Source organism: Pantherophis guttatus, chromosome 3 (assembly GCF_059756535.1).
Source record: "Pantherophis guttatus breed Tessera chromosome 3, ASM5975653v1, whole genome shotgun sequence".
Classification (NCBI taxonomy): Eukaryota; Metazoa; Chordata; class Lepidosauria; order Squamata; family Colubridae; genus Pantherophis; species Pantherophis guttatus.
Window position 1 is genome coordinate 145,715,054 of NC_142065.1, and position 24,896 is coordinate 145,739,949.

Genomic DNA, 24,896 nt, shown 5'->3' on the forward strand with positions numbered 1-24,896 from the left:
ATAGGTTTTTTTGATTCACTATGCCACCCTTTCTGTATACTCTTTAAGTCCACAATGGTCAGAAAGGGCCTTATACAAAATGACAGTAGCTAGAATGCCATCACTGATCATGTGAAGAAGAGGAGGAGGAGAAATAGAAGAAATAATGAAGATAACAGTAATTGTGGCTTCCTGCTTTTAGCTTGAACCAAGCTTGAAAACCTTAATTTATATTAATATGTTAAACTGCTTTAACTCTCCCTCATGTGATTAAAAAAAAAAAGTCTGAAAAGACAAACCAAAAACAAGTTAACCTTTTATATCTACTTCTTCTGCTTGGGATTTTTTAAATTTTCTTCCAGTTATTGGCTGCAGTTTTTTAGGGCTTTCCTTGCACCACTGACCCCCCCCCACCTTGTTTCCAGCTCAGAGAATACACAAAAGCGGCTATCACAGATATACAAGAACAAACTCACACACCCGAATTAAAAAAAAAAAAGTAACATTAATGCTTAAATGAAAAAGGTCCTCTCCAAATAATTAAAATATTTTTTTTAAAAAAAAATCATCTAATTTGCTTTAAAAAATATCTACGATACCAAAAGACCTAATAAAGTAGTAAGGCACTCAGACCAGTATATAATTGTAGTCTTTTGCATTATTTATACTGAAGGGTTTATGGCACTGAATCCAGACTGCCATATATCCTCCCCGATCCCATCCACCCATCGCCCACTCCTGGGTCACCACAGCAGGTTGACACAGCAGCAAAGGAAAGCTTGCTCTGTCAACTTTAATCCTGTGTCTTGGATCAGGTTGCTGGGGTGCCGCTGAAGCCATAGCTGTCATTCAACTTCCAAGAGCTGAGGCGCATTCTCTGCAGAGGCGAGGATATGACTCATGGAGGATTTCTTGTTCTGGATCTCCAGCAAGTCCTGAATGAAATCAGAGGAGCTCTCCCGAACGGCCTTTCCTCGAGACTCCTGCTCTTTCGCTGTCGATTTCGGCACGTTCTTGCTTGGCTCGGCAAGGCCTAAACTTGAGGCTTTCCCAGCTGGCTTATCTTCCTTACAAGAGTGATCCTTGGTGGCATTGGCCATGCTTTCTCTGCGGCTCCTGGTCACTGGAGAATGGCTTCCAGGCCCCACAAGGGCATCGCCCTCATTTTCCGAGATGGGGTTTGTGCTGCTGGGGAGAGACTCGTTCTCACTGTCTTCTTCCCCTCGTGAACGGGTGTCCTCTCTATCACTGTCCTTCTCGTGATTCTTGGCACTTTTTACCTTCTGATGAATGCGCTGATGACGAACCAGGCTGTGTTTCAATGTAAAGGTCCGTTCGCAGGTTTGACATTTGTATGGTCGCTCCCCTGGGATCAAGGGAAAAAAAGACAAAATCAAAGGTCAGACATTCCTTCATCCCTGAGAGGGTCCTTCCTTTCTTGCTTGGGATGACCAGTGACAGATCCTCTTTAAGGTGTACAGAATTAGCAAGACTGACTAGGGGCAAAGGAAAAGTGTCTACCATGAACACTGGGACAATATCATGATTTTTAATCCATTTCTCCTGAGGCCTATTTAAATGGCCATATTTTACCCAACTAACTCTAACCTGTATGATATAACCTAACAATTATATCATACAGTATATCACAGAGATGAGTACACCTGCTCACCTTTTGTAAATATTTAAGTATATCTTTTCATGTGACAACATCAGAGGTGGTATTCAGCAGGTTCTGACCAGTTCTGGAGAACCAGTAGCGGAAATTTTGAGTGGTTCGAAGAACCGGTAAATACCACCTGTCTGGCCCCGCCCCATCTATTCTCTGCCTCCCAAGTCCCAGCTGATCAGAAGGAAATGGGGATTTTGCAGTAACCTTCCCCTGGAGTGGGGAGGGAATGGAGATTTTACAATATCCTTTCCCTGCCATACCCACCGAGCCACGCCCACCAAGCCATGCCACACCCACAGAACCAGTAGTAAAAAAATTTGAATCCCATCACTGGACAACACACAAAGTATTTTTTGTATTTTGGGCCCCACACTTTGGGCCCCATTTTAGCATTATCACTTAGGGATGTACTCACTTTTGTTGCCAGCGGTTTAGACAATAATGGCTGTGTGTTGCTTTATTTTGAGAGGACAGCACATTTACATTGTTATACGAGCTGTATACTCACTACTTTACATTGTAGCCAAGTGTCATTTCTTCAGTGTTGTCACATGAAAAGATATACTTAAATATTTACAAAATGTGAGGGGGTGTACTCAGTTCTGTGACATACTGTATTATGACATATATATATATATGTATGACATATATGTATATGTGACACGCTGTAATTTAAGTAGTAGAAATTTCACCATTACCATCATTTTTGTCTTATTTTTAACAGCAAAAGCAACATGGTGCATTTTAAATGTTTTCAATTACAGCTATCACATTCCTTTTCACATAAAAATTCCAAAATGGCTTTATCCTTGGCCAGATTCAATCCCCTCAGCAGTTATTGAGGGAAGATACTATAAGGTGCCCTTTGAACAGAGACTGTGACCATACAAGACAAATAATTGAAACAATGGAACATGCAGAGGCTCATATCAATAGCACTTACACTTATATATTGCTTCACAGTGCTTTAGAGTCAGCATTTTGCCCCCAACAATCTGGGTCCTCATTTTACCAACTTCGGAAGGATGGAAGGCTGAGTCAACCGTTAAGCCATCGAACTCATGGCAGTGAACAAAATTAGCCTGCAATACTCCATTCTAACCACTGTGCCACCATGGCTCCTCACCAGGAATTAGTATTTCCATTCTTTACTAAACATCAAGATCTTTAGAAGCTGGAAGACTACTTCAAAAAACTGATTGTTTCATTACAATCCTTTCAGATATAGGGTTTGCTGATGATAGGAGCTGAAGACCCTTGACAATGCTGCTAGGAGAAAGATTTGTGCATTTGTCCCTACTGATAGGAACAGGAAGAAAATGCTCTGCTCCTCTCACACTTTACCTTTATAAATGTCTATCTAATCATGTCTATATACAAAAGTCTGCATTTTGTTGTGGTTTTGAAAAAATAATCCAGATAGATACCGTTTCCTCCAAAATAAGACATACCGTGATAATAAACCCAATCGAGTTTTTGAGCGCATGGCAATAAGGCCAAGCGCTTATTTCAGGGTTCAAAAAATATATATAAGACAGGGTCTTATTTTCGGGGAAATACGGTAGATGGATGGATGGATGGAGTTTAGATAGATAGATAGATAGATAGATAGATAGATAGATAGATAGATAGATGATAGATAGATAGATAGATAGATAAGCTTAGATAGAGGATGGATGGATGGATGGATGGATGGATGGATGGATGGATGGATAGATAGATAGATAGATAGATAGATAGATAAGGGATGGACGGACGGACGACTATCTGACTCTACAGAATACACAGAAGACTGGAAAATTAGCTCTTATAAGGAAAGATAAGGGCTTAATAGAGGGAAAAATGTAGTTTCCATTATCTTCGCCTCATTTGGCTTCTTTAAAAAAAAAAAAAAGGAAGTAAGAATGAAGCATTCCACTTTATCAAAGGTGTAAAGTATTTGGTCTTCAATGGTAGATCGCAAAGGAAGTGCCACTTCATGAGTTGTTATGACCGGTTTTCATTTTTCCCTAGATTCATCTTACACGTTTTATCTTTTTAACTTTTTTAAGAGATTCTTTTGAGGCTGCAAAGAAAAATGCCTTATCATAGCTACCTGACTTTCACTAGCTACCTGAATTTCACTAGCTACCTGAATTTCACTAGATGGGCAACTATCATACCTCATACAGTTTGTTTGTTTGTTTATTATTTATTTATTATTTATTTATTTATTTATTGGTTCAATTTATATGCCGCCCTTCTCCGGAGACTCAGGGCGGCTTACAATGCATTAAGCAATAGCCTTCATACTTTTGTATATAGTAGGGCTTTCGGCCCCCCCAAGCGGTGTTCTTTTTTATACAAAGTCAGCTTATTGCCCCCACAATCCGGGTCCTCATTTTACCTACCTCAAAAGGATGGAAGGCTGAGTCAACCTTGAGCCTGGTGAGATTTGAACTTGCAGTAATTGCAGGCAGCTGCAAGTGCTACTTAACAGCACTTTAGTGTGCTGTGCCACCAAGGCTTTATCCTTCATTTTTAAGCAACATGCCAAATCCTTACAACATGGGAGAGACAAACCCCGTTTTTAAATCATCTTACAAAATCTTTGCTGTTCCACACAGATCAATGAGTGATTAATGACCAAAGACATATTTGCAGAAAAATAACTTCTTTCACTAAGTTTAATTCAGAGTAGAATGGATAGGAAAAAGACTGAAATGTAGGCTGTCGTCTTTCAAAAACCCACAGATATCTATTGCAAGAGCTCTTGCTTAATTCAGAGTCAATGTGATTAGATTGCTAAACTGGGGAACTCCCTGAATGACTGCCAGACTGAAGCGTAGGAAATTTAGTAAGTGACCTGGGATAATCACCATGTCTTGGACCAATCATCACCTCCACGTCTAGCCTGGATCACTGGTAGTTGAGAAGATTAGAGAACCACCTAGTTTGTCTTCCTTAGGACAGAGAAGGAAAACCCATCATGGCTCATGAGCTTAATCTTACCTAACAGAGCTTTAAACAAGGCCCCTCTCTGCCAAGATTGCCAATGACACATTTCCAGGCAGCTAAGCTACAGCACCTGCAAGGGTGGCTTATCTTGGCTTCCTGTTGCCTTCAGCGAAGAGCCAAGATTGGGCATGACCACTCATGCAAGCGTTCAAAAGCACCCGTATATTCAACCCAACCACTGAAGGCATGAGAACTCTGAAGGCACTTTTAAGCAAAGACGGCAATATTGTCTCTCTCCTCTATTCCTTCTCCGTTAGCCTGAATATGTGTGACAAATCAGATAGATGGGCTGTATATTAACTAACCCAGAGAAAGTAAATACAGGCAGTTCTCCACGTACAACAGTTCATTTAGTGACCGTTCAAAGTTACAACGACACTGAAAAAAGTGACTTATGACCGTTTTTCACGTTTATGATTGTTGTAGCATCCCCATGGTCATATGACATGTCCCGGAGTCATGTGATCAGTTTTTGTGACCTTCTGACAAGCAGAGTCAATGGGGAAGCCAGATTCAATTAACCACCGTGTGGTCACTAACAACTGCAGTGATTCACTTAACCACCGTGGCAAGAAAGGTCGTAAAATGGGGCAAAACTCACTTAACAAATGTTTCAGTTAGCAACATAAATTTGGGGCTCAGTTGTGGTTGTAAGAAGAAGACTACCTGTATTTGGGATTTTGTCAGGCCAGAAGCTTTTCTCTCCCATATTTTGTGACCTTCAATTCAGAGGTGGTATTCAGTAAGTTCTGACCAGTTCTGGAGAACCGATAGTGGAAATTTTGAGTAGTTCGGAGAACTGGTAAATACCACCTCTGACTGGCCCCGCCCCCATCTATTCTCTGCCTCCCGAGTCCCAGCCGATTGGGAGGAAATGGGGATTTTGCAGTATCCTTCCCCTGGAGTGTGGTGGGAATGGACATTTTACAGTATCCTTCCCCTGCCACGCCCACCAAGCCACGCCCACAGAACTGGTAGTATAAAAATTTGAATCCCACCACTGCTTCAATTCCAACTGAGCTCCCATCATTTGACATGGAATCTCACACCAAGTGGTTTTGTACAAAACTGCAGATCTCTTGAAATACAGACACAACTTGCTAATAAATACTGAACTTCTGAGGGGAAATCAAACAAGCTGCAAAGTAAAAGTTGAGATAAACTACCTATAGTAGAATATGCATCTAACTTATATGTCCTACTGTTCAAGGTACTAAGAATTTATGCAGGATCCTAACCTAAGTTTGCAAAAGTGGGCTCATGCTAAATAATTTTATGCTAAAATAAGTGTTTTGGAAAGTTGCCATCTTCCTTCTTTATGTTGCTCCAAATATTTCAAACTGCACAGGGCCGGAAACCTGAAGTTAGTTCTACATATTACTTGGTGCGCAAGGGAAATCAAACACTTAAAATAACAGGTTTTGCCTTATGCAGAATCTGACAGTCCCACCTACTGTAGTTCAGCAGCCTCTGAACAGCCAGTTTTTTAAACAGTGGTGTTTCCTCAGTTTAACAAAACATCTTATGGGTTCTATCTGGAACCTCTGAATATATTCTATCACAGAGTAATTATGTTACTGCAAATAATCCTCAGTGGCCCCCATGTACCTGTGTGGGATCTCATATGCCGAGTCAAATCTTGTAGAGACCAAAATCTCTTGTTACACACTGTACAGACTTTCTTCCTTTTGTCTGCTTTGGATTCACTCTTAGTGCCCGCACCAGGCTTTGGCTTCCGGTCTTCATCGCTCTTTTCAGAAGATTTTCTTTCCGTGCTCTCTCCCTCGGAGATGCTTTCGCTCTCCTCATTTTCCCTTCCTGTTGCCTCACCATCTGTGGGAGACTCAGCGCCCTTAATGTCCTTTCCAGGCTCTTCCTGTTCAAGAGATGGGTCCTCTTGCATGACAGGGACACGGGCTTGGTCTCCACTTTGAACATGTTTACTTTCATCCTCACTGCTCTTTTCATCTTTCCTGTCATCATGTGCATGGGCTTTTTTGTGCCGGCTAAGAGTACCAGCAAATTTGAAGGATTTCCCACATGTATCACAGGTGTGTTTATTTTCAGACTGAGCCCCATTGCCTGGGTTTTGATCATTCTCAGCCAGCTTGAATTCCATGAACTTGCTAGCAAAATTGAGGTCCAGACTTTTGTTGCTGACTGAATCTTCTTCTGGTTCGTCTTCCCCCTCACTTAATTTCCCTTGTGCAGTCTCCTCGCCTTGGGATAGATCCATCTTCTCCTCTTCTTTGGGACTGCACTCAGGTTCTTCTAGAAACTCAGTTGCTTCCTCTAGGTGGTCTCTCTCCCCAGAGGTCAAGTCGAGTGCTTCATTTCCTGCACTTGTATTTTCTTGGTCAGACTGACTATCTGCAAGAGAGAAGAAAGAAATATTGACTTCTTCAACACTCAAGGAGGCCCCATCAACATCAACTTTCTGTAATACCATCGTCGACTATGTTTATCTGTTCTCTAGTCTTTTGTGTCTTGCATGTAGGACATTCAGCAATATATAATAACAATATTCTTGTATTCCAAACTCAATACAAGGACAATTGTGTGATGCCAAATATGTCAGCTTAATTCAAAAATGAACAAACAATAACCTGGTGTATGAATGCTTGAGCCCTGTGCAGTAATTTCATCAATTCATGTGCAATACTTCATATGCTATGACATTCTGGGAAGATTAATAAATCCAAATGTGTTTTTTCTTAGCAACATGATAGAAATGTGAAAACAATGGAGCAAGCTATTTAATTAATGGGATCAGACTCAAAGAAATCCTAGTTCCCCATAGTTAAATTGTTGTTGATTTATCTGTGGATACCAAGGAGAAAAAAGCGGAATATACTATTAGCAAAGTTACTGGAATTTTGATGAACCTTTTGTCATGTTCATGAACTATTTCCTTTAATCTAATGGAAGGAAACATGCACAACAAACAGTATTCTGCAAAGTTTTGATTGAACAGCTGGACTATTTATGAACATATTCATCAACATCTGACTGAAGGTCCTTGAATTAATCAGTGACTTTCACTAGAGGCTTCTGAATCAAATTTCAGTCCATGGAAACCATGATGCAGGCACCCTTTTAGCATTCCTCTGTTCTCTGAACTACATCAGGGAAACTATTTTTAGAATTGGTGCTCCTTCCCTATCCTTACAAGCTAATCCTATATTCCTTCTGGTACTCCCAGAGAGACACATAGCAACATCATTATATCTCTTCCAAAATCCCAGGGATTATATATTTAGTTTGTCTAAACGAAGTCATCCTTTTAAATATTTCATTTTTGAGGGAAGGAAGAGGAGGGGCAAAGAAGCTTAGTCAGAGTGGAGGGTCAGTATGGTAGTTAGTTCTCGACTTAAAAACAGTTGGTTTAGTGACCATTCAAAGTTACAACAGCACTGAAAAAAAGTGAGACTTATGACCCTTTTTCACACTTATGACCATTGCAGCATCCCCGTGGTCACATGAACAAAATTTCAGATGCTTTGCAACTGACTCATATTTATGACGGTTGCAGTCTCCTGGGTCATGTGATCCCCTTTTGCGACCTTCTGACAAGCAAAGTTAGATAACAACCATGTTACTAACTTAACAATGGCAGTGATTCACTTAACAACTGTGGCAAGAAAGCCATAAAATGGGGCAAAACTTATTTAACTCTCTCGCTTAGCCACAGAAATTTTGGGCTCAATTGTGGTTGTAAGTCGAGGACTACTTGTATGGTGCAGTGGTTTAAGTAGTTAGACCAGGGTTGGGAAAAGGCAGGCTGAAGTCCACCTTCAGCTTTGCAATCGCTCTGGGTGACCTATGGCTGGTCACTCTCTCTCAGACCTACCCACTTCACAGGGTTGTTGGGAAAACTGAAGGAGGAAGTGCTATTTGTGTCATCCTGACTTTGTGAAGAAAAAATGGGATACAAACCTAGCCAATTAACCATTTCCTTTTTATCTTCAGCACACTTCATCAGGCTGGATATAAAGACTAGATGAATGATGAATGGAACAAAAGAATACCTACTTAGATGTACAAAATGAGCACACTGTTTTGTAACTTTCTGGTTGTTTCTAATAAAGTTCTAGCTAGCTGTGGATTTTTTTCTTCACCAATCCTCGCCTCCCCAACCCCCAAACTTTAGCTAATGTTGCAGCATAATAGGCTATGTAATCCTGATTAGATTTGGTATTGATAGCCATTCTGTTTTTTAGAATGCCTTCTATACTTTACAAGAACGAACAGTCTCTAGATAAAAAGTCTAAACCCTTTGAGTTTTTTGAAAGCTCAATAGTGGCTTAGAAATTAAAGGGATGTTGGAATGCTGATAAAATAACGTTTTAGATCCTTTTTGTGCTGATTCATCGAGTCTGCATTTATGAATGACAACAGGACAACCTTGAAAGACCAGACAAAGACAGGCCACAAATCAAGAGGCTATGCACAGAGTTTTAAACACATGAAAAATAAAATGCAGGCATTTCAAAACAAAGGGGGGGGGGAAGGTAGGCTACGGAAATAAAGCAGTATCACTGGCTACAGATAAAATTCTATAACAGAATACCTGATCTGAAAATTCATGTGTTCTTAATGAAGTAACAGCAATAAAACCGTAGTTGATTGATGGAGGAAAGAGCCTATGTTTGAAACCTTTATTCAAGTAATCTGTGGGCAGGCATTTAAGCATGTTTTGTCTTTGCAATGGGAATGGGATAGGGATGAGGGTGCCGCAACTCCTCCTTGAAGCTAGCATTTGATAGCTTGCTCAAAATTTCCCAGCATCCCCAAATGTCCTCACCTTTAAGGACTATCTGCAGAAGAAACTCCATAATTACGCAAATGCTCTTTGGCAGTTCAGCAGGATCAATATAGCTTTCTTCTCCAGACTGAAAAATAACTTTTCGCACTATTTCTTGGGAGTGAAAATATGTATATACATATGTATGTATGTATGTATATATTGAATTTTTGTCCCACTTTTATGACTTTATAAGTAACCCAAGGCAGCAAACATACACAATACTCTTTCCTCTTCCTAATTTCCACACAACTCCTCCTCTGTAGAGATAGGTTGGGTTGAAAGAGTGCACGGCTTCAAGTCAACCAGCTGGCTTTCACATCTAAGGCAGGACTAGAACTTACAGTCTCTTGGTTTCAAAGCTGTTGCCTTAACCACTACACCAAACTGGCTCTCTATATCGTACTGCGCTGCACTGATGAAAAGATTACACTCTAATAAATGATATGAATAGCCAGAATCCATCTTGCAAAATAAAGGGCAGTTAAGTCCCCAAAAAGCTTTTCAATTTATAAACCAGCCAGTGTTGATTAACTGAATCTCTCAGTTCTTTTCAATAGAAAGAGTGCTTGACACCTATTTTTTCTTTCTTAAGACGAAAGCTTTGTATATATCTCGCAGGCCAATGCAACAAAAAACTCAAAAAGCCTTATTTAATAAATGAGATTTTAAAAACTAGATTTGGTTACTAAGAAGCTGAAGCCCTTACTCCCATTTGTCTCCCCATTAAAGTGTGATTTTAATATATCGTTTCACATATGAATTCTATTATTTCTCAATTTTTGAATAACATTTTCCAGGTTTCCTTAATTTCTCCCTCATTAAGGATGTTTTGAGATTACAGATGTTTTGATTTTACAGAGTTTCAGCCTGACTGGTGGACAGAAAATAGACTGAGGTCTACTAGCAGATCTGAGTGATTTTCAGTAATGTACAACTATGTATCATTAAGAGCAATAACTTCTACCTAAATTAGAATGTTGAAACAAATAAAGTTTGGCTAATCAGATATGAAATTTTGGCACAAAGTTTATTATTTAAGGGGGCCATCCCCCTGCTTTGCATAACTGATTCCAGTTCATAGATTTGAAGGTTCTAGTTAAAAAGACAAATACAAGAAATCAATACTTGGCCCCAGACAACTAAGTAATGTAAGACCAAACAGAAATATAGCACATCTGCCTTCTCTGTTGCCCAGCCACTCCCAGAGCCATATTTTACTTATATTTTCATGTGAAAAATCCCACATCCATGATTCCTTGGGTTAGTAGAACCAAAACATACATATTGTACCAAATTTGTATGTGGGAAATGACAACTTCGGTAAACCATTTCCTGGGAGCTGTAACCTACACCACAATAGTATGGCATGATTAAACATTATGCACCAAACCTAAGGGGAAGTTGAGAGTTTATATATACAGTCACCAGACTTTAAGGTATCTTCCTAATCCAATTATCTTTTGTATGTTCTAAGCATTTTGCAGGTTGCCATGGACTGCTGACCTCATAAATCTGCAGCTAGACTCCCTAATACTCCTCGCTTTATAAACATGTGAACTTTAGCCCGTTTATCTTTTTCTTTTCTTTTTTACGATGACTTGAGCAAAACCCCACCCTGATCTTTCAGAGACCTTATAAATACATGCCCATTGTGTTGTCCTCCCTTCAGTAAGCACAGAGAGTCACATGAAATACTGCTGCTATTAGTAAAAAGAATAGATGGCATTATAGAAATTCTGTCGGACTGGGAAGCCAAGTTTAAACCCTGTTCTTTCATACAGGTAACTGTTCTTGGGTGGGGTGGAAACAGCAATTCGTTATTTAAAACTGTAAAGACCAAGTTTCGAACCGAGTGGCGATTCTCAAGCACCACATACAGGCCTTAACTAAAATGCCTGTACGTTTTATGATTTGCATAACAGCCTGTTATATAAGGCATACATACCAGCTTTCAAAGGCTTAAGTTATAAACCATTGGCACTTTGTTCCTAAAGGACTCCTTTTCATTCTGTCACCAAACAGGGAGAAAACAGCAGCAAGCAGGACCTGAAAGGTCACTAGCTTATTAAATCTGACTCAAGAATGCGAAGATCTAATGACACATGCTCCTGACTGCACTATTTAAGATGTGCAAATAATGCAAACAAACATTTTCAGAAACCATAAGATAATAGCTAAGTAAATAACTAAGAAGGGGAGGGCAGGGGGTGAGAACAAGTTTTTAATTCATATATTTCTCAAGTTATTTAACATCACGCTGTATTGATTCCCTTTTGTTGGCTCATGACTTTATTTGTAAACTAAGAAGCACAGCATACCAACTGTAGGCAGAAATTAATCCAGGATCTACTATTAGATCTCAGGGTGATTTGCAGTAAATTGTATACCTAATTCCCAATTATCTAACAATAGCAGCATCCAAAACCATTTGATCCTCCCTAATTGAGGATGGTGATAAAGAATGTTTGGTGGAGGAAGTGGGAATAGATTTTATCTAAAGAGACTTATGAGTTTAGTTCTGGTATGAGTTTTAATTTGTGAGCTGTCCCTGGCCTCACAACACTGGCAAAACACTGCCTGTCTGAATTTGCATCTATCTGAACATGGCACCTTACTGTAGTTTATACCCAACTCAAACAAATAGTAAGCCTAAAATGTTGAAGTATGCACTTCCTTCATCTACAGTCATTTCTAATTTCTCTCAACAGTAAATTATATATATATATATACATATACATATACATATATACATATACATATACATATATATATATATATATATATATATATATATATGTATATGTATATGTATATGTATATGTATATGTATATGTATATGTATATGTATATGCATATGTATATGTATATGCATATGTATGTATATGTATATGTATATGTATATATATGTATGTATGCATGCATATATATATATATATATATATATATATATATATATATATATATATATCCATATCCTGTGGTTTTTTTATAATGTTCCAATCTCAAATAGCTTCCACTAGGTGGAACACTTTGGTAAGATCACTTTCATACAAACGAAAGAATTCATATCAAATGCCGATTAAACTTATCTTAAATAATTTTCAGTGATGTACTTAAATTTATCCCTTGATAGGTTGCCTCCCCTCTATGGCAGGGTTGCAGTGCGTTCACTCTACTTTATGCATTGCCTTGTAGAGAGAAAAAGTCCTCAAAATTAAACATCCATGGTTAGAACCAGACACAGATTCCTAAATTCTCCAATCTGAGATGCTGAGAACAAGAACATGGATGGCAGCTAAGAGCAGGTACTTGCAAACATCACATTCAGAGGATTGCTTTTTTTGTTCTAATAATGGGAAAAGGTCTCTCCTCCTGTCTTTAGCATATTTCTACATGTACATCCACTGAATTCCAGATACAGGTAGTCCTTGACTTACAAGCACAAATGAGCCCAAAATTTCTGTTGCTAAGTGAGTCAGTTGTTAAGTGATTTTTATCCCATTTTATGACCTTTCTTGCCACCTATGTCAAATGAATCCTTGCAGTTGTTAAATTAGTAACCTGACTGTTAAGTGAATCTGGTTTCCCCATTACTTTGCTTGTCTGAAGGTCACAAAAGCTGATCCCATGACCCTGGGACATTGCAATCGTCATAAATATGAGTCAGTTGCCAAGCCTCTGAATTTTGATCACATGACCATGGGGATGCATATCGTAAGCGTGAAAAATTGTCATAAGTCACTTTTTCAGTGCTGTTGTTACTTTGAACAGTCACTAAATGAAATGTTATAAGTTGAGGACTACCTGTATAGATAGATGAAGCATGAACAACCACAATTCAAGTGATACAAAGGAATAAAAAAAGAATGAAGCGGTAAATTTACATTTTCTATTATTAAGTTATGAAATTTTCAATTTTTCTGTCAGTTTATTCCTATCTATTATTTCCATTTATCCTCTGCTTTTCTTACAGGAAACCGTGGCATGCTATAGCTGCTTCTCTTCACAAGAATCCTCGCTAAGCTGAGTGAGAGGTGACTGCACTAAACAGCCCTTTCTCCAAAAACTACCCAGATTCCCAGTCAGCTTTCTAATTTCATTCTACCACTCAATACACCAAATCAAATAAAAATAACTGGTTAATGATACTAAACTATCAATAGTAGTTCCCAACTATCAATAGTAGCTTTAATCCAGTTAATTTTCTCCAACTTCCATATAAAATGTTACAAAAGCCAAAACATCTTAATAATACAAACACAGGATTTCTCATCATGTATTATCTTCAGGTGAAGGCTTTCTTACTTAGCATAATGGAGATCTGGAATGCCAGGGAAGAAAAACGGCAAACTGAAAATGGCTCTGAAGGATGCAACAGAACAAAGAGCCAGTGAGCAGACCGTCTTTTTGTAATTCTTTATGGACAAGGAAAGAACATGGGGATTGCCCAAAAATGCTTCACAGTTTCTCCTCATGAGGAAACTGCAAGAGAGGTGTCTCCAGCAGGTTTAGAGCTCTAGTTGACAAGGGAATAAACTATCTTGCCCAAACCACAGGTGGTATCTTTAAAAGGATCCTGGGTTCGCATTCTACCCTTTCTGATCTCTTTTGAAAATTGCTTTTTAATTGCTTTTCAGATACTCAGAACTTTTGGATCAAAGGATTTTACAGTACTGGGTGAGGTTCCTTAAATCCTTAGTGAAATCACTTATAAATACAAGTTTAAGGACTTTTTAAAAATCTGGATAAACAACACAGGGGTGATTAAAATTTTAATTTTAGAAAGTTACAAACATCCATCTTTATAAAAAGTGAAGGTAATTTTGAAATAAGATTTTGCAATTAATTATAAGGAATTCTTCTTTTGGAAAAATGTTTTTGTCTTGAATTCTTAAAAACAGTAAGATCCAACTTTAAAAATTGGACATCATAGAAAACGAGAAGCAATTAAGGATTACAATTAAAGGGAAAGAACATTAAAACTCAACGTACAAATACAGAATGAAGCAAAATATTTTAACATTGGACATACTGAAAGGAATTTTTCAACAATGTACTCAGAAGTTAATTTTAAGAACGTCTGTCTCATAGGTAGACTATGTATTAAAGCTGCTATGGAGAACGAATATTACCTGATGTGATTGAAATTGATTTGAAAGTGCATTTAAAAATGACTAGCTACAAGAATGACATGGAAAAAGATGTTACACCAGACATAGAAAAGAAACTAGTTGATGTTTTAATAATTAAGAGGAATGTACAAATAACAAGCCAAGAGAGTGACATGGATAATTTTCTTATACCGGATTTACAAAAAGATTGTTAAAACTTCGAAGAATCTCGTGAGAAAGAAAAAATGAAAAGAAATCAAGTTCTAGACCATTATTTGATGATAAAGATTGTTAGAAGGAAACGAAAAGAATATAAAATTGGTTTATTTGATCAAGGTTAAAATAATTTTTATTTCATCTAACACTCAATGGACAATTGTTGATCAAGATTGAAATGACAAGATTTTAAGGATTTTTTTTCCCTTTCTTTTCTATTTTTTTCCCCACACCTTCTATTTTTCCTTTTTCTTTTAGGGTTTGCATCATTGTGAATTGTAATTCTAATAACATTTCTATAAAAATAGGATGAGTGGGATCCAAGACATTTAGAAAACACTAAGTGATTCCTCATTATGGTACATATATGCTGTAACAAATCTCATTACAATTTAAAATTTGTAAACTACTATCAGGCATGTCTGCTTTGATAACCTATCTAATCAGATAGGTAATCTAGAACCAATGACAACTATCTTGGTCCCTATCTCCTGGGTATTTGCTGAATACAAATTCCTCTCAAGGCCAAATTAAACACTGCAGCAACACAACCTATGCATCACCGAATCCAAAACTTGTGATTTCCAATGCTGAACAGATGAGCCACTGAAATCCCAGCACTGGGCAGGCAAGAATGTTGAACATTTTTCTGTCCCTTGATGTTTGCTGGGTAAATATTATTTTTCATCTGAGATCTTCATCTGAAGCAAAAATTAGGGTAAGATGAGAAAGAGCAAGATTTGACATAGAATCCTCTTGCCTGTCTGTGAGACGTTCAATGCTCCCACCTCTTCTGAATAGGGTGGAAACTCCCACAACAGACTTAAGTTAGTCAAGGTGTTAACATCTAGTTGAATTTGTCTATGGAGAGTCTCAGTCATCCAGGTCATGCTTGTTCCAAAGGTGCTTTTTTTCCAAGAGGCAACTGGACTTTCTGGTTTTTCTTTGAAGATGTTTCGCTTCTCATCCAAGAAGCTTCTTCAGCTCTAACTGGATGGTGGGGATGAATAGTGGGGAATCCTTCCATTCCCCACCATCCAGTCAGAGCTGAAGAAGCTTCTTGGATGAGAAGCGAAATGTCTTCAAAGGAAAAAAGAAAGAAAGTCCAGCTGCCTCTTGAAAAAAGCACCTTTGGGACATCTAATTGAATTCCTCAGGTCCTGAAAAGTCTTCTAAAGCCTCACTGATTCCTCTAAAGGCCCAAAGCAAAAAGGAACACAACTTATCTTTAAATTCTGGAACAACCTAAAAAAGCTACCTGTGCTATCATGAGCTCCAGCATCACTTTCTTTAGACTGGGGGATAAGCCCGTTTCTTCTCAGACAGTAGTTGGCAACTCCATGTTTGCGTAAGAGGTGGCGTTCACAGTTAGATTTGGTAGAAAAGAAGGCATCACATTTTTGACAAGGGAAGGGCTTCTGACCTGAATGAAGCAGGGAAAAAAAACATATTTATCTTTTTTTTTCTAATGTATCAGAGGAGCTCCTTGTGTTTTCCTATCCCTTCAACTTAGTTTGAACAACTTTGACTCAGCTCAGTCCTAAATCGATTAATTTTATTTTAAAAAGGTCCCTAATAAATTTGAAGCAATTTATTTCCCAAGTAGCACGTTCAGGATTCCAGTATAGCCATACATAAAATAACCTAAGAAAGATAGACTGACTCTGAAACCCCAAAACTCTGAGAGTTCTCCAATATAATTGCCTGAAAAATCACTTAATAACAAATAACTATTTTGAGATGTTGGTATCAGTGGAATACACTGTAATCAATTGTTCATATGACACCACATAAATCCAGAAGGAAATATATGATTGGCTGAAAATGATCATAGCTTCTGTGGCCCATTTAGAACTGATCTACAAGGTCATGGGCTTGATAAAATGAAAGGCAACTATAGAACTGGCTTGCAACCTTCCTTTGGCATTTAAACTCATCCAAAAGCTTCCATCAGTTACTTAAAGGGAAGATTCTTTCATTTCACACATTTATTTAAGTCCCCAATAAATTTCCATGGTGCTATCTGTCTAATTAGAACACTCCATGATATCATTCCTTATTCAATCTACCTGCAAGAAATGAGTTCTGAGCTCAAGAAAAAGAAAGTTCATGACAAAATTAGAGACAAGGCTATGGAAATATATGATTAATTCATTTTATAAAGTAAAATTCCAAAGAGATAAGGTATGTGATAGAGAAAAAAAAGATAGAGCATAGGGCATGGAGAAACAAGATGCTTCAGAAAAGTTAACTATCAGAATCGTTACTACCTCTGGCCATTTCTATAGCAAGTAAAAGGCTTAAAAGTTAGCTGCCTAAGGAAGGCCACAATTCCTCGTAGTTGCATGTAGCTTCGATCAATTCACACACAGCTATAAAAACAAACATTAGAAGGCAGAACAAAATTCTCTCCTAGTCAAGTCATCAAAATACAATTTGCAATGCCAGCTGGGCTTCATAAGTAAAATAACATACAACTAGTCATGCCATTCAACCATGCATAAAGGCAGCCTCTAATCATCTTGAAACCCCCAAAAGAACATGAGGCAGGAAAAGGAGAATAGTGGAATATCACAAAACAGAAAGCAGGAATGAATCAGAGTGTCAAAATACTTTTTTCAAGTATATTTCAAGCATTACAATCTCTCAAGAGTCTTCCTAATCACTGCTCGGGTAGTAGGCATTTTCACAGTTCATTAATGGACATTTTTTTTCAGATACACACATAAGCCTCTGGGAACAGATAATTTCAGAAAATAAATACTATGTTATTTAATCTCTCTCTTAAAAAAAAAATCATGTTATCATATTGTGCAACAGGTCCAAATAAAAGTCTCAGTATGATCTGTATTAAATAATAATGCATTAGGCCAATTATGACAAACCTACGCCAGCATTCACCTACACCCAGCAACAATTATTCTCAAAAGTATGCCCCATTCTTCTGCAATTTTCTGAAGGTTGTAGAGGCCGTGTAAGAAAAAGATGTACTTTTGTGCGACCTCTAGAACCTTTAGAAGTTGCGCGAGGCCATGCTCTTACAAAAAGAAGCCTCCAAAAATCACATGAGAATGGGGTGTGGATTGTGCAATTTTCCAAGGCTGCAGAGGCTGTGGAAGAGCCTTCCCCAAAGCTGCTTCAAGAATGAAGGTCTTGTGCGACCCAGAGCAGCTTTTGGGGAGACTGCACAGGCTTAAAAATAAGCAGCACATTGAAGATCCTGGGGGGTGGGGGGCTGTTAGCTGAAGCTGAGGCCTGGTCCTTGACTTTAGGCCCAGCCTCAGGGCTACCACCAACTGCTACTGTTCAAGGTAGCCTAGATTTGGGGGGGGGGGGGGAAGAGAAATAAAGAATTGTTTGTTTTGTTTGGGGAGGGGAGGGGAGGCAATGACATGCCAGCAAAATCAAGTTAGGCATTTTCTGAATTTTTGACACACTGAGCCCAAAAAGTTCTGGTTGGTCTCTAAACATGGTGGGCTTAAACTCTCATAATCTTCCCTTGGCAATTAAAGGAACTGGTTTTGTACGATTAGAAAGTGCTAAAATTATGAACCAGGACCAAAATCTTTTTATTTTCCGCTTAACAGCTTTTTCCTTTAAGAAGAGGAAGAAAAAAAACCACCCACAAAATCTTGATACTGGAGCAAGAGCTACTGTGGGAATCTTGTCATTGCAGTGTGAGATTTTAGGAATGTTTTCCAAGTTTGAATTTGTCATTTTCTTCCTCCCCGCCCCATTCTGCTGCAGAAGCAAATGAATCAACACTGAGAAATAGGTGATCATAACCACAGGGGAGTCAATGGCAGATATTTAAGGATAATACAGGCTGTGTGGTAGACATGGAGGGCTTGCTCTGATTTATTCATCATTACACCAACATTACAAGAAAAAATAGAAACAAATAAAAAGAGGTGAGAAACAATGAAATTAAATTGATGGAGGGAAAGTTAATGTACTGTATTTTGTCGTAATTGTATGAAATCCCAGCTCCAGGGAGTAGCAGTTAATACTGAAGTTACCACAGGAATGACATAAATATATGGCAGTGCCCAATTCATTCATCAATTGTACATATTATCAAGATTTGGTTGGTATGTAGTGTGGACAGCCCCTTCCCTTCAATAGACAAGCATTCTTCTGAATGTTCTGGGCCTTTGGCATGAACATTGAATTTATATCTGGTGGTGGTGGTGGTGGTTGTTATTTTTTGAGGGGTGGGGCTTCTGAAAAGGAGGGAAAATCACACAAAGCAAATATTCACATGGAGCTATAGGAGGGATTATTTGTAAAGCCAAGAAGAGGGCTGTTATATTGTTCTTAAGCCTGCTATTTCAGCATTGACCCAGCTGAATGAATTCACCAGGGAATAGTTTGCCAAGCATTGCAATACCCAAGTTCTCCCAATTTGAATGGTATTAATAGATTCAGCATGTTACAGCAACATCTAATGTACAGAATATATTTCCATTCAATCAATTCAGTTCAGATTCTTTCCAAATGCTCAACACCTACTGTTATGCATTCTACACTTATTATTAGCAATAGAGTTCATATTTATCAAATTTATATCTCATCACAATCTAAATGGATGCTCATCAGGTTACAGCAAATAGGTATTTATGAAAAATAGCTTCACCCATGAACAATAAACTGTCCTTATTCCCCTTCCTTTGCTACATTGCATCCCAGAGGGTGTCTCATGCTATGAGAAAGTCTATTAATACTTAGCCCTTTTAATGCATGTGGAAGTATGAACTATGGGGTTCTTTTTTAAGTGACAGAGCCAGCCAACAAGTTCTAGACAATACAGTCCAAAACAATGAGTTAAATCAACAAAGAGAATTATTTGGGGAGGCTATAATTAAGATTTTAAAAATGACCTGGGTCTACTCTGAGTTCAATGGTAAAGACTAAATTGGCAGAAGTTATCTTCTACACCCGGAATGGCGAAGCCACATTTTTTAAAGAAAAGGCTAAGACTTTTGGTTAGCATGGTTCATCTCATTCAGGAGTAAGCAGCTACTTTGAGTCAAGGACCGTTAATCATCTTGCCTTGATTCCAATTTTGGAATTTCTTCTTTTGTGCCACTACTGGTGACAAATATTTTAGGACTATTCTCCTATTGCTGTTACCCAACACTAAACTCCTGCCATTCTTGCAAATAGGTTTAATTCCTTCCTGTAGATTCTATCCTTTCCCGATGACAGCACCATAAAAGGAAATAAGATTGACGAAGAGGCTAATCCTTTGATTCCCTCATTTGAGACAATGCAAGCACCTATACTGGGTGCTTAAGCAGGCCAACTGCTCTGGCTGCCCCACGCAGCTGTCCTTGAAAATGGTGGGAGAAATACTATGTATGAGCAATGCATTTTAATAATTAATCACTGTCTTCAATGCCAATCTATTGCCCTTTATTATTTGCAAACTTCAACAGCCTAGTCAATCCACAAGTGTTCCTGTTGCCTCTAACACTGAATGCTCTAAAATATCAAAACAGAAAACAATTGTTTGAATTCAGAATTAATAAGACGAGGGAATATATTTAAGATGGCAAGAAAGAAGTATGGGGGGGAGTATAGGTAAGAAAAAACATAACAATATTCATAAACCTAACAAATAGCATTTGCCAGCAGTATATGAATCGTAGGAATTTAACAACAGTACTTAACTGCAAACAGATTTGCAAAAACAAAGCTAGTTAGTGTATCTTTCACACACTCTTAACCACAATAGTGATTTTTTTCCCCCTCTTACCAAAGCCAAATGTAATAAAGAAAGATCCCTATCTTAGAATCTGGAAGCTAAGTTTAAATAAACAAAAAGCTCTGATGCCATTTATTAAAATAGAGACCCATATAAAGAAAGACAAAAAGGAAGAGTAGATGTATGTCTCTTTCTCCCTTTCATCTATGCTTGAGGAGAGTCAATAGAAAGGCATTTTTTCCTCACCGTGGCTTTCAATTCAAGAATCGGATACATCAAAATCAGGGCATGTCTAGTCGTTGAGTGATAGCAAATTTTAGATATTCTACATGGGGCATCTACATCATAGATATTAAAAGTTAATGCAAGTTTTGTCAGCAATTCCTTTAGAAGGGGGGGGGGAACGATGGCCCTTTATGACTTGTAGACTTCAACTCCCAGAATTCCTGAGCCATGAAAAGCAACTTCTAATGAAGGCAATGAAGACAGGAGGAGCAGAAAGTAGCAGCACTGCGGCCTTCTTTCCTCTATTGTTATTCCAAATGCTGCTCAATATTTTTCTTTTTTCCACTGCATTGAAGTGTAGGAGGAAGCAATGTTTAAGCCTCACAAATGGAAAAACTGAGAAGGGAAACAAATCTGACAGCAGGAAAACAGAAGATGTACTCTTCCCTTCTGCTGTTTCTTTCCTCCCAATCTATTTAACCCAACCTTTGCTCTCTCAGCTTTTCCCAACCTGGATCCTTCAGATAACCTTGGCATTTACTTCCCATTATCTCTAACGCCTGATGAAACTAGAGTGGATAAGAGTCAAAACCCTATAGCTACTCTAGTTGACAAGGAGGGAGAATTAAGTCAGAAATCCTCACTTATCTATCATTTTAAAAAAAAATATTCTACAGAATGAATTTAGGGCATAGCAAAACTACTTCTGCAACACCTTCTAGTTTTGCTTTTTGTCAGAAAAAAGAAATCCTTATACTCAGAGCAGTAGTTAGAGGTTAAGAGATTAAGTTGCCACAGTAGAATTTGGCACTGTAGCCATGAGTCCTGGGTTCTCCCACCCCTGATACACTCTACCCTGTTTGGTTGCCGCAAATCATAGACTGTCATGCTCAAAATAGAAAACTGGGCTGTAAATCAGGATTTGATCTTACAAGTACAAGGGACAACCCTCTAGCATGAGGTCAACTGCTGTTAATCCATGCAAATAGAGGGGAGAGGGAGCGTGTTGTCTGGTTGATTGTGTGTAGTTCAATTATGTTCTGCTGCTGTTCTATAATGTTTGAAGTTATGAACGTTTTTCATCACCAGGCTGTGCTTCACCTTTGTGTCTATTGCTTTTAACTGTTAGCCACCCAGAGTCATCTATAAGGGATGGACAGCTATATAAATTTACCAAATTAAATTATTGGTGCACAAATATAGTGCACAGTCATACATTTCCCAATTAAAAAAAACAACAACAACAGGATGTCCCCAGAATGGTGCAATAGAAGGTAAACTTATCAATACACTAAAGCTGGCAGATTTTCCTGGCAATTCCTTTTGGATGTAATGAATGAATGATGCTTTTCCCTCTAGATCCCTCCCGGTCACTCAACTAAGATTCCTGTGAGCGTATCCTGCCCCTCCCTAACCCACCCACCCACCCCCGGCCATTTTGTAAGAGCTCTCTTACCTGTATGAGTGAGCATGTGCCTCTGCAAAGAACTTGCCCAGGGGAAAATTCTAGGGCAGTGGGGGCACTTGATTTTCTGAATGCAGTTTGAGTAGGCATTTCGCTTTCCACGCAGGAGCTTGTCTTCAACAGCCTCTCTCTCTTCCTCGCTAGCTCCGTTTTTATCAGCCGCTTCTTTAAAGTCTGCAGTTGATTGTAGAAATGTGCTAAATTTATTGGTGTCTGTGGTTGCCAGCATTTTCTCTATGCTGGCAAACTCCCCGCTTGATTCCAAGTCCAGACCGCTGCTTGCTTTGGGCTTGTTTTTTGTGCCTTTCTTTCTGCCTCTTTTCTTTACCGATCCAGACGTCGAGGATTTCTGGGACCCCGTTGGACTGCTGGTGCTCTTCGTTAAGTCACTGGGAGTGTTGGTATCTGTTTGGATAGTGGCTAGGAGAGTTGCTTTAGGACTGGGGCTTCCTAACTTTTCAGAGGTGGTAGAGCTGCCAATGGCCACCTTGGGGACAGAGTCTGAGACTTCTGCTTTGAGCAAAGCCGGAGCAGAAGCCACAGATGAAATAATCTGTGCAATGGAAGCGAGGGGTGGCAGCTCTTTTGTTGCGAGAGGTTTTGGCAGGAGAAGCGGAGGTTTGGGCCTCAAAGGCCTCAGCAAAACCGAGTTCCCCAAGATGCCTGGAGAAATTATTGGGACAGTCAAATGAAGTGGTCCCTTCAGTGGTTGGGAATGTCTGAGAGCTGTGTTTTCCAGGTTGCCGTTAGCTGGAGGAGGCGGTAGACAGCCTTGGAGTTTTTCATCGTGACCATCATGGAGCTCTTGCTTCTTATCCTCACTCATGCTACCCTCATCGCTGTCCTTTTTTGGAGGCTTGGGAATTGACAGATCAATGGGCTCCATGGAGCTGTCGTAGAGAGAGGACCCGAATGGGTTCTCTTGCTTGACCAGTACAGAATTCAGGGTTTTGTTCTTTTGTGAGAAATCTAAAGGCTCATCAAAATCCATTGGGAAGTTATTTGCAGTTTCAAGTTTGATCGATGCATGAGAGGGAGCCCCCCTTAAAAAGCCATTCTGCGATTCCAGGAAAGGTGACACAGATTTGCAATCCAGATAAGTGCTTTCTTCCAGTAACACAGGGTCAGGCTGGCTTTCTGGAGGAGTGCAGTCCACGGCCAGCACATAGCTCTCGATCTCCCGCTCCTGGATGTGCAAATGCTGCTTGAGGATATGATGAATGCAGTTCCGCTTGGCTGAGAAGGCAGTGCCGCACTCCTTACATTCAAATGGCTTCTTCTTCTGGCAGCTGCTATGTGTCCTCATGTGGACACGGAGGGCACGGTAATGTTTAAGGTCCTCCCCGCAGAATTTGCACACGGTGTCTGGGGAGCAGAAAGCATCGACCATCTCGGCCGCATTGCTGGCCACATACTCAATATTCTTCTCGATTTCCTTTCTAGTTGTTTTGAGGTGTTTCTTGCGCAGGTGCCTTTCGCAGTTGGCTTTCACCGTGAAAGGGTAGTGGCAGATCTTGCAAATGTACGGCCGCTCCCCACTGTGCGTCCTCAAGTGCCGGATCAGAGCTGCCTTGTCGGCTGCAATGTAGTCACAGATGTTACACTGATAAGGGGAGATACCTAAGTGAGAACGGATATGAGCTCTTAAGACTCCAGAGAACGGGAACACCTGCTCACAAAAACGGCACGGATACAAAACTTTCCTCACAGCTGGGGTTTTCTTGTTTGCGGTTCCAGTCATGATGGCCTTGAAGTCTCGCTCAGTCACCTCTTGTTTTATTTTTGTCCCCATTGTCAAAGGCAAAAGGGCTTCTATGATTCTGTCTTGCTCCAGCTGAGTTTTCATTTCATGTTGAGCCATAGATTCTGGCTTAGCCTGGGGAGAAGGACTGGAGTTTGTTCTGGATTTATTGTGTGTGATGGAAGAATCTGAAGTTGATTCTTGGTCTGAGGTTTTGACCATTTTGGGCGGTACTGGAGGAAGGCTTGGGCTGATACATCCTGGCGAGGCTTGCTGAGTGTTGACCAATGGAGGTGGTGTTGAACTTGCTACAGCAGTCCTAGGGGTTACCAATGGCTTTGGCTTCAGTGGAGGCATATGTTTGAATATGGATGGGATGGGGATATGAGATGCCTTAGACAGCGGTGGGAGGTTGATTTGTGGAGTCGCTGAGGACGCCATCTTTAGGATCTGCTGGATATCTGCTAATTCACCAGAAATGGGTTTAACAACAATGCTATTGTCAGGCTGGATTATGAAGCCTTTCTGGAAAGGCTGTAGTGAGAGTAGCTTCATATTTTCTTTTGTAGGGGGAAGGACTGAAAAGGGGCCTCCCACAGAAGCACCCTCCAGAGGGGATAGGTTCAACTGGTTATCACTTCCAGGTTCCTGAGGTAGGTTACATTTCAGTGTTCGTAGCTGCATTTCTTGGACCTCATCATCTGGCACGAGCTCCTCCTGCTTGACAGATTCAATATCTTTGGTATGCTGCAGCCCCAAGGATGCCATATAAGCTTTTAGGTCTGCGTCCTCTGAGTGCAGGTTGTGCACGTCTCTTCCCTGATCGGTTGCATGGGTGTCTTTGTGCAGCTTGAGCGCTGAGAGCATGGGGAATGCCTTGTTGCATACATCACAGATATAGCGATGATAATCACTGGTGCATCTCCGCAGGTTTGTTTCACACCAAACCTAGGAGACATCACAAGAAAACACATGA

The 24,896-nt window shown here is 39.5% G+C and overlaps 1 protein-coding gene across 5 annotated transcripts in view; it reads right to left on the reverse strand.

Moving 5' to 3' along the window:
• Nucleotides 1-619: 619 nt before the first annotated feature.
• Nucleotides 620-24,896, reverse strand: part of RREB1 (ras responsive element binding protein 1) — a 163,031-nt gene continuing 138,754 nt past the window's right edge. For 3 of the 5 annotated variants that reach the window (XM_087890299.1, XM_034429099.3, XM_034429100.3), the window contains 4 exons: nt 22,171-24,868; nt 16,041-16,205; nt 6,257-7,018; nt 620-1,345 (listed from right to left, as the gene is read on the reverse strand). In XM_087890299.1, coding sequence (XP_087746425.1) covers nt 825-1,345; nt 6,257-7,018; nt 16,041-16,205; nt 22,171-24,868 — 4,146 coding nt within the window. In that variant the 3' untranslated portion in view covers nt 620-824. The remainder of the gene's footprint in view (nt 1,346-6,256; nt 7,019-16,040; nt 16,206-22,170; nt 24,869-24,896) is intronic. The other 2 variants (XM_087890300.1, XM_034429101.3) reach the window with 1 other exon arrangement.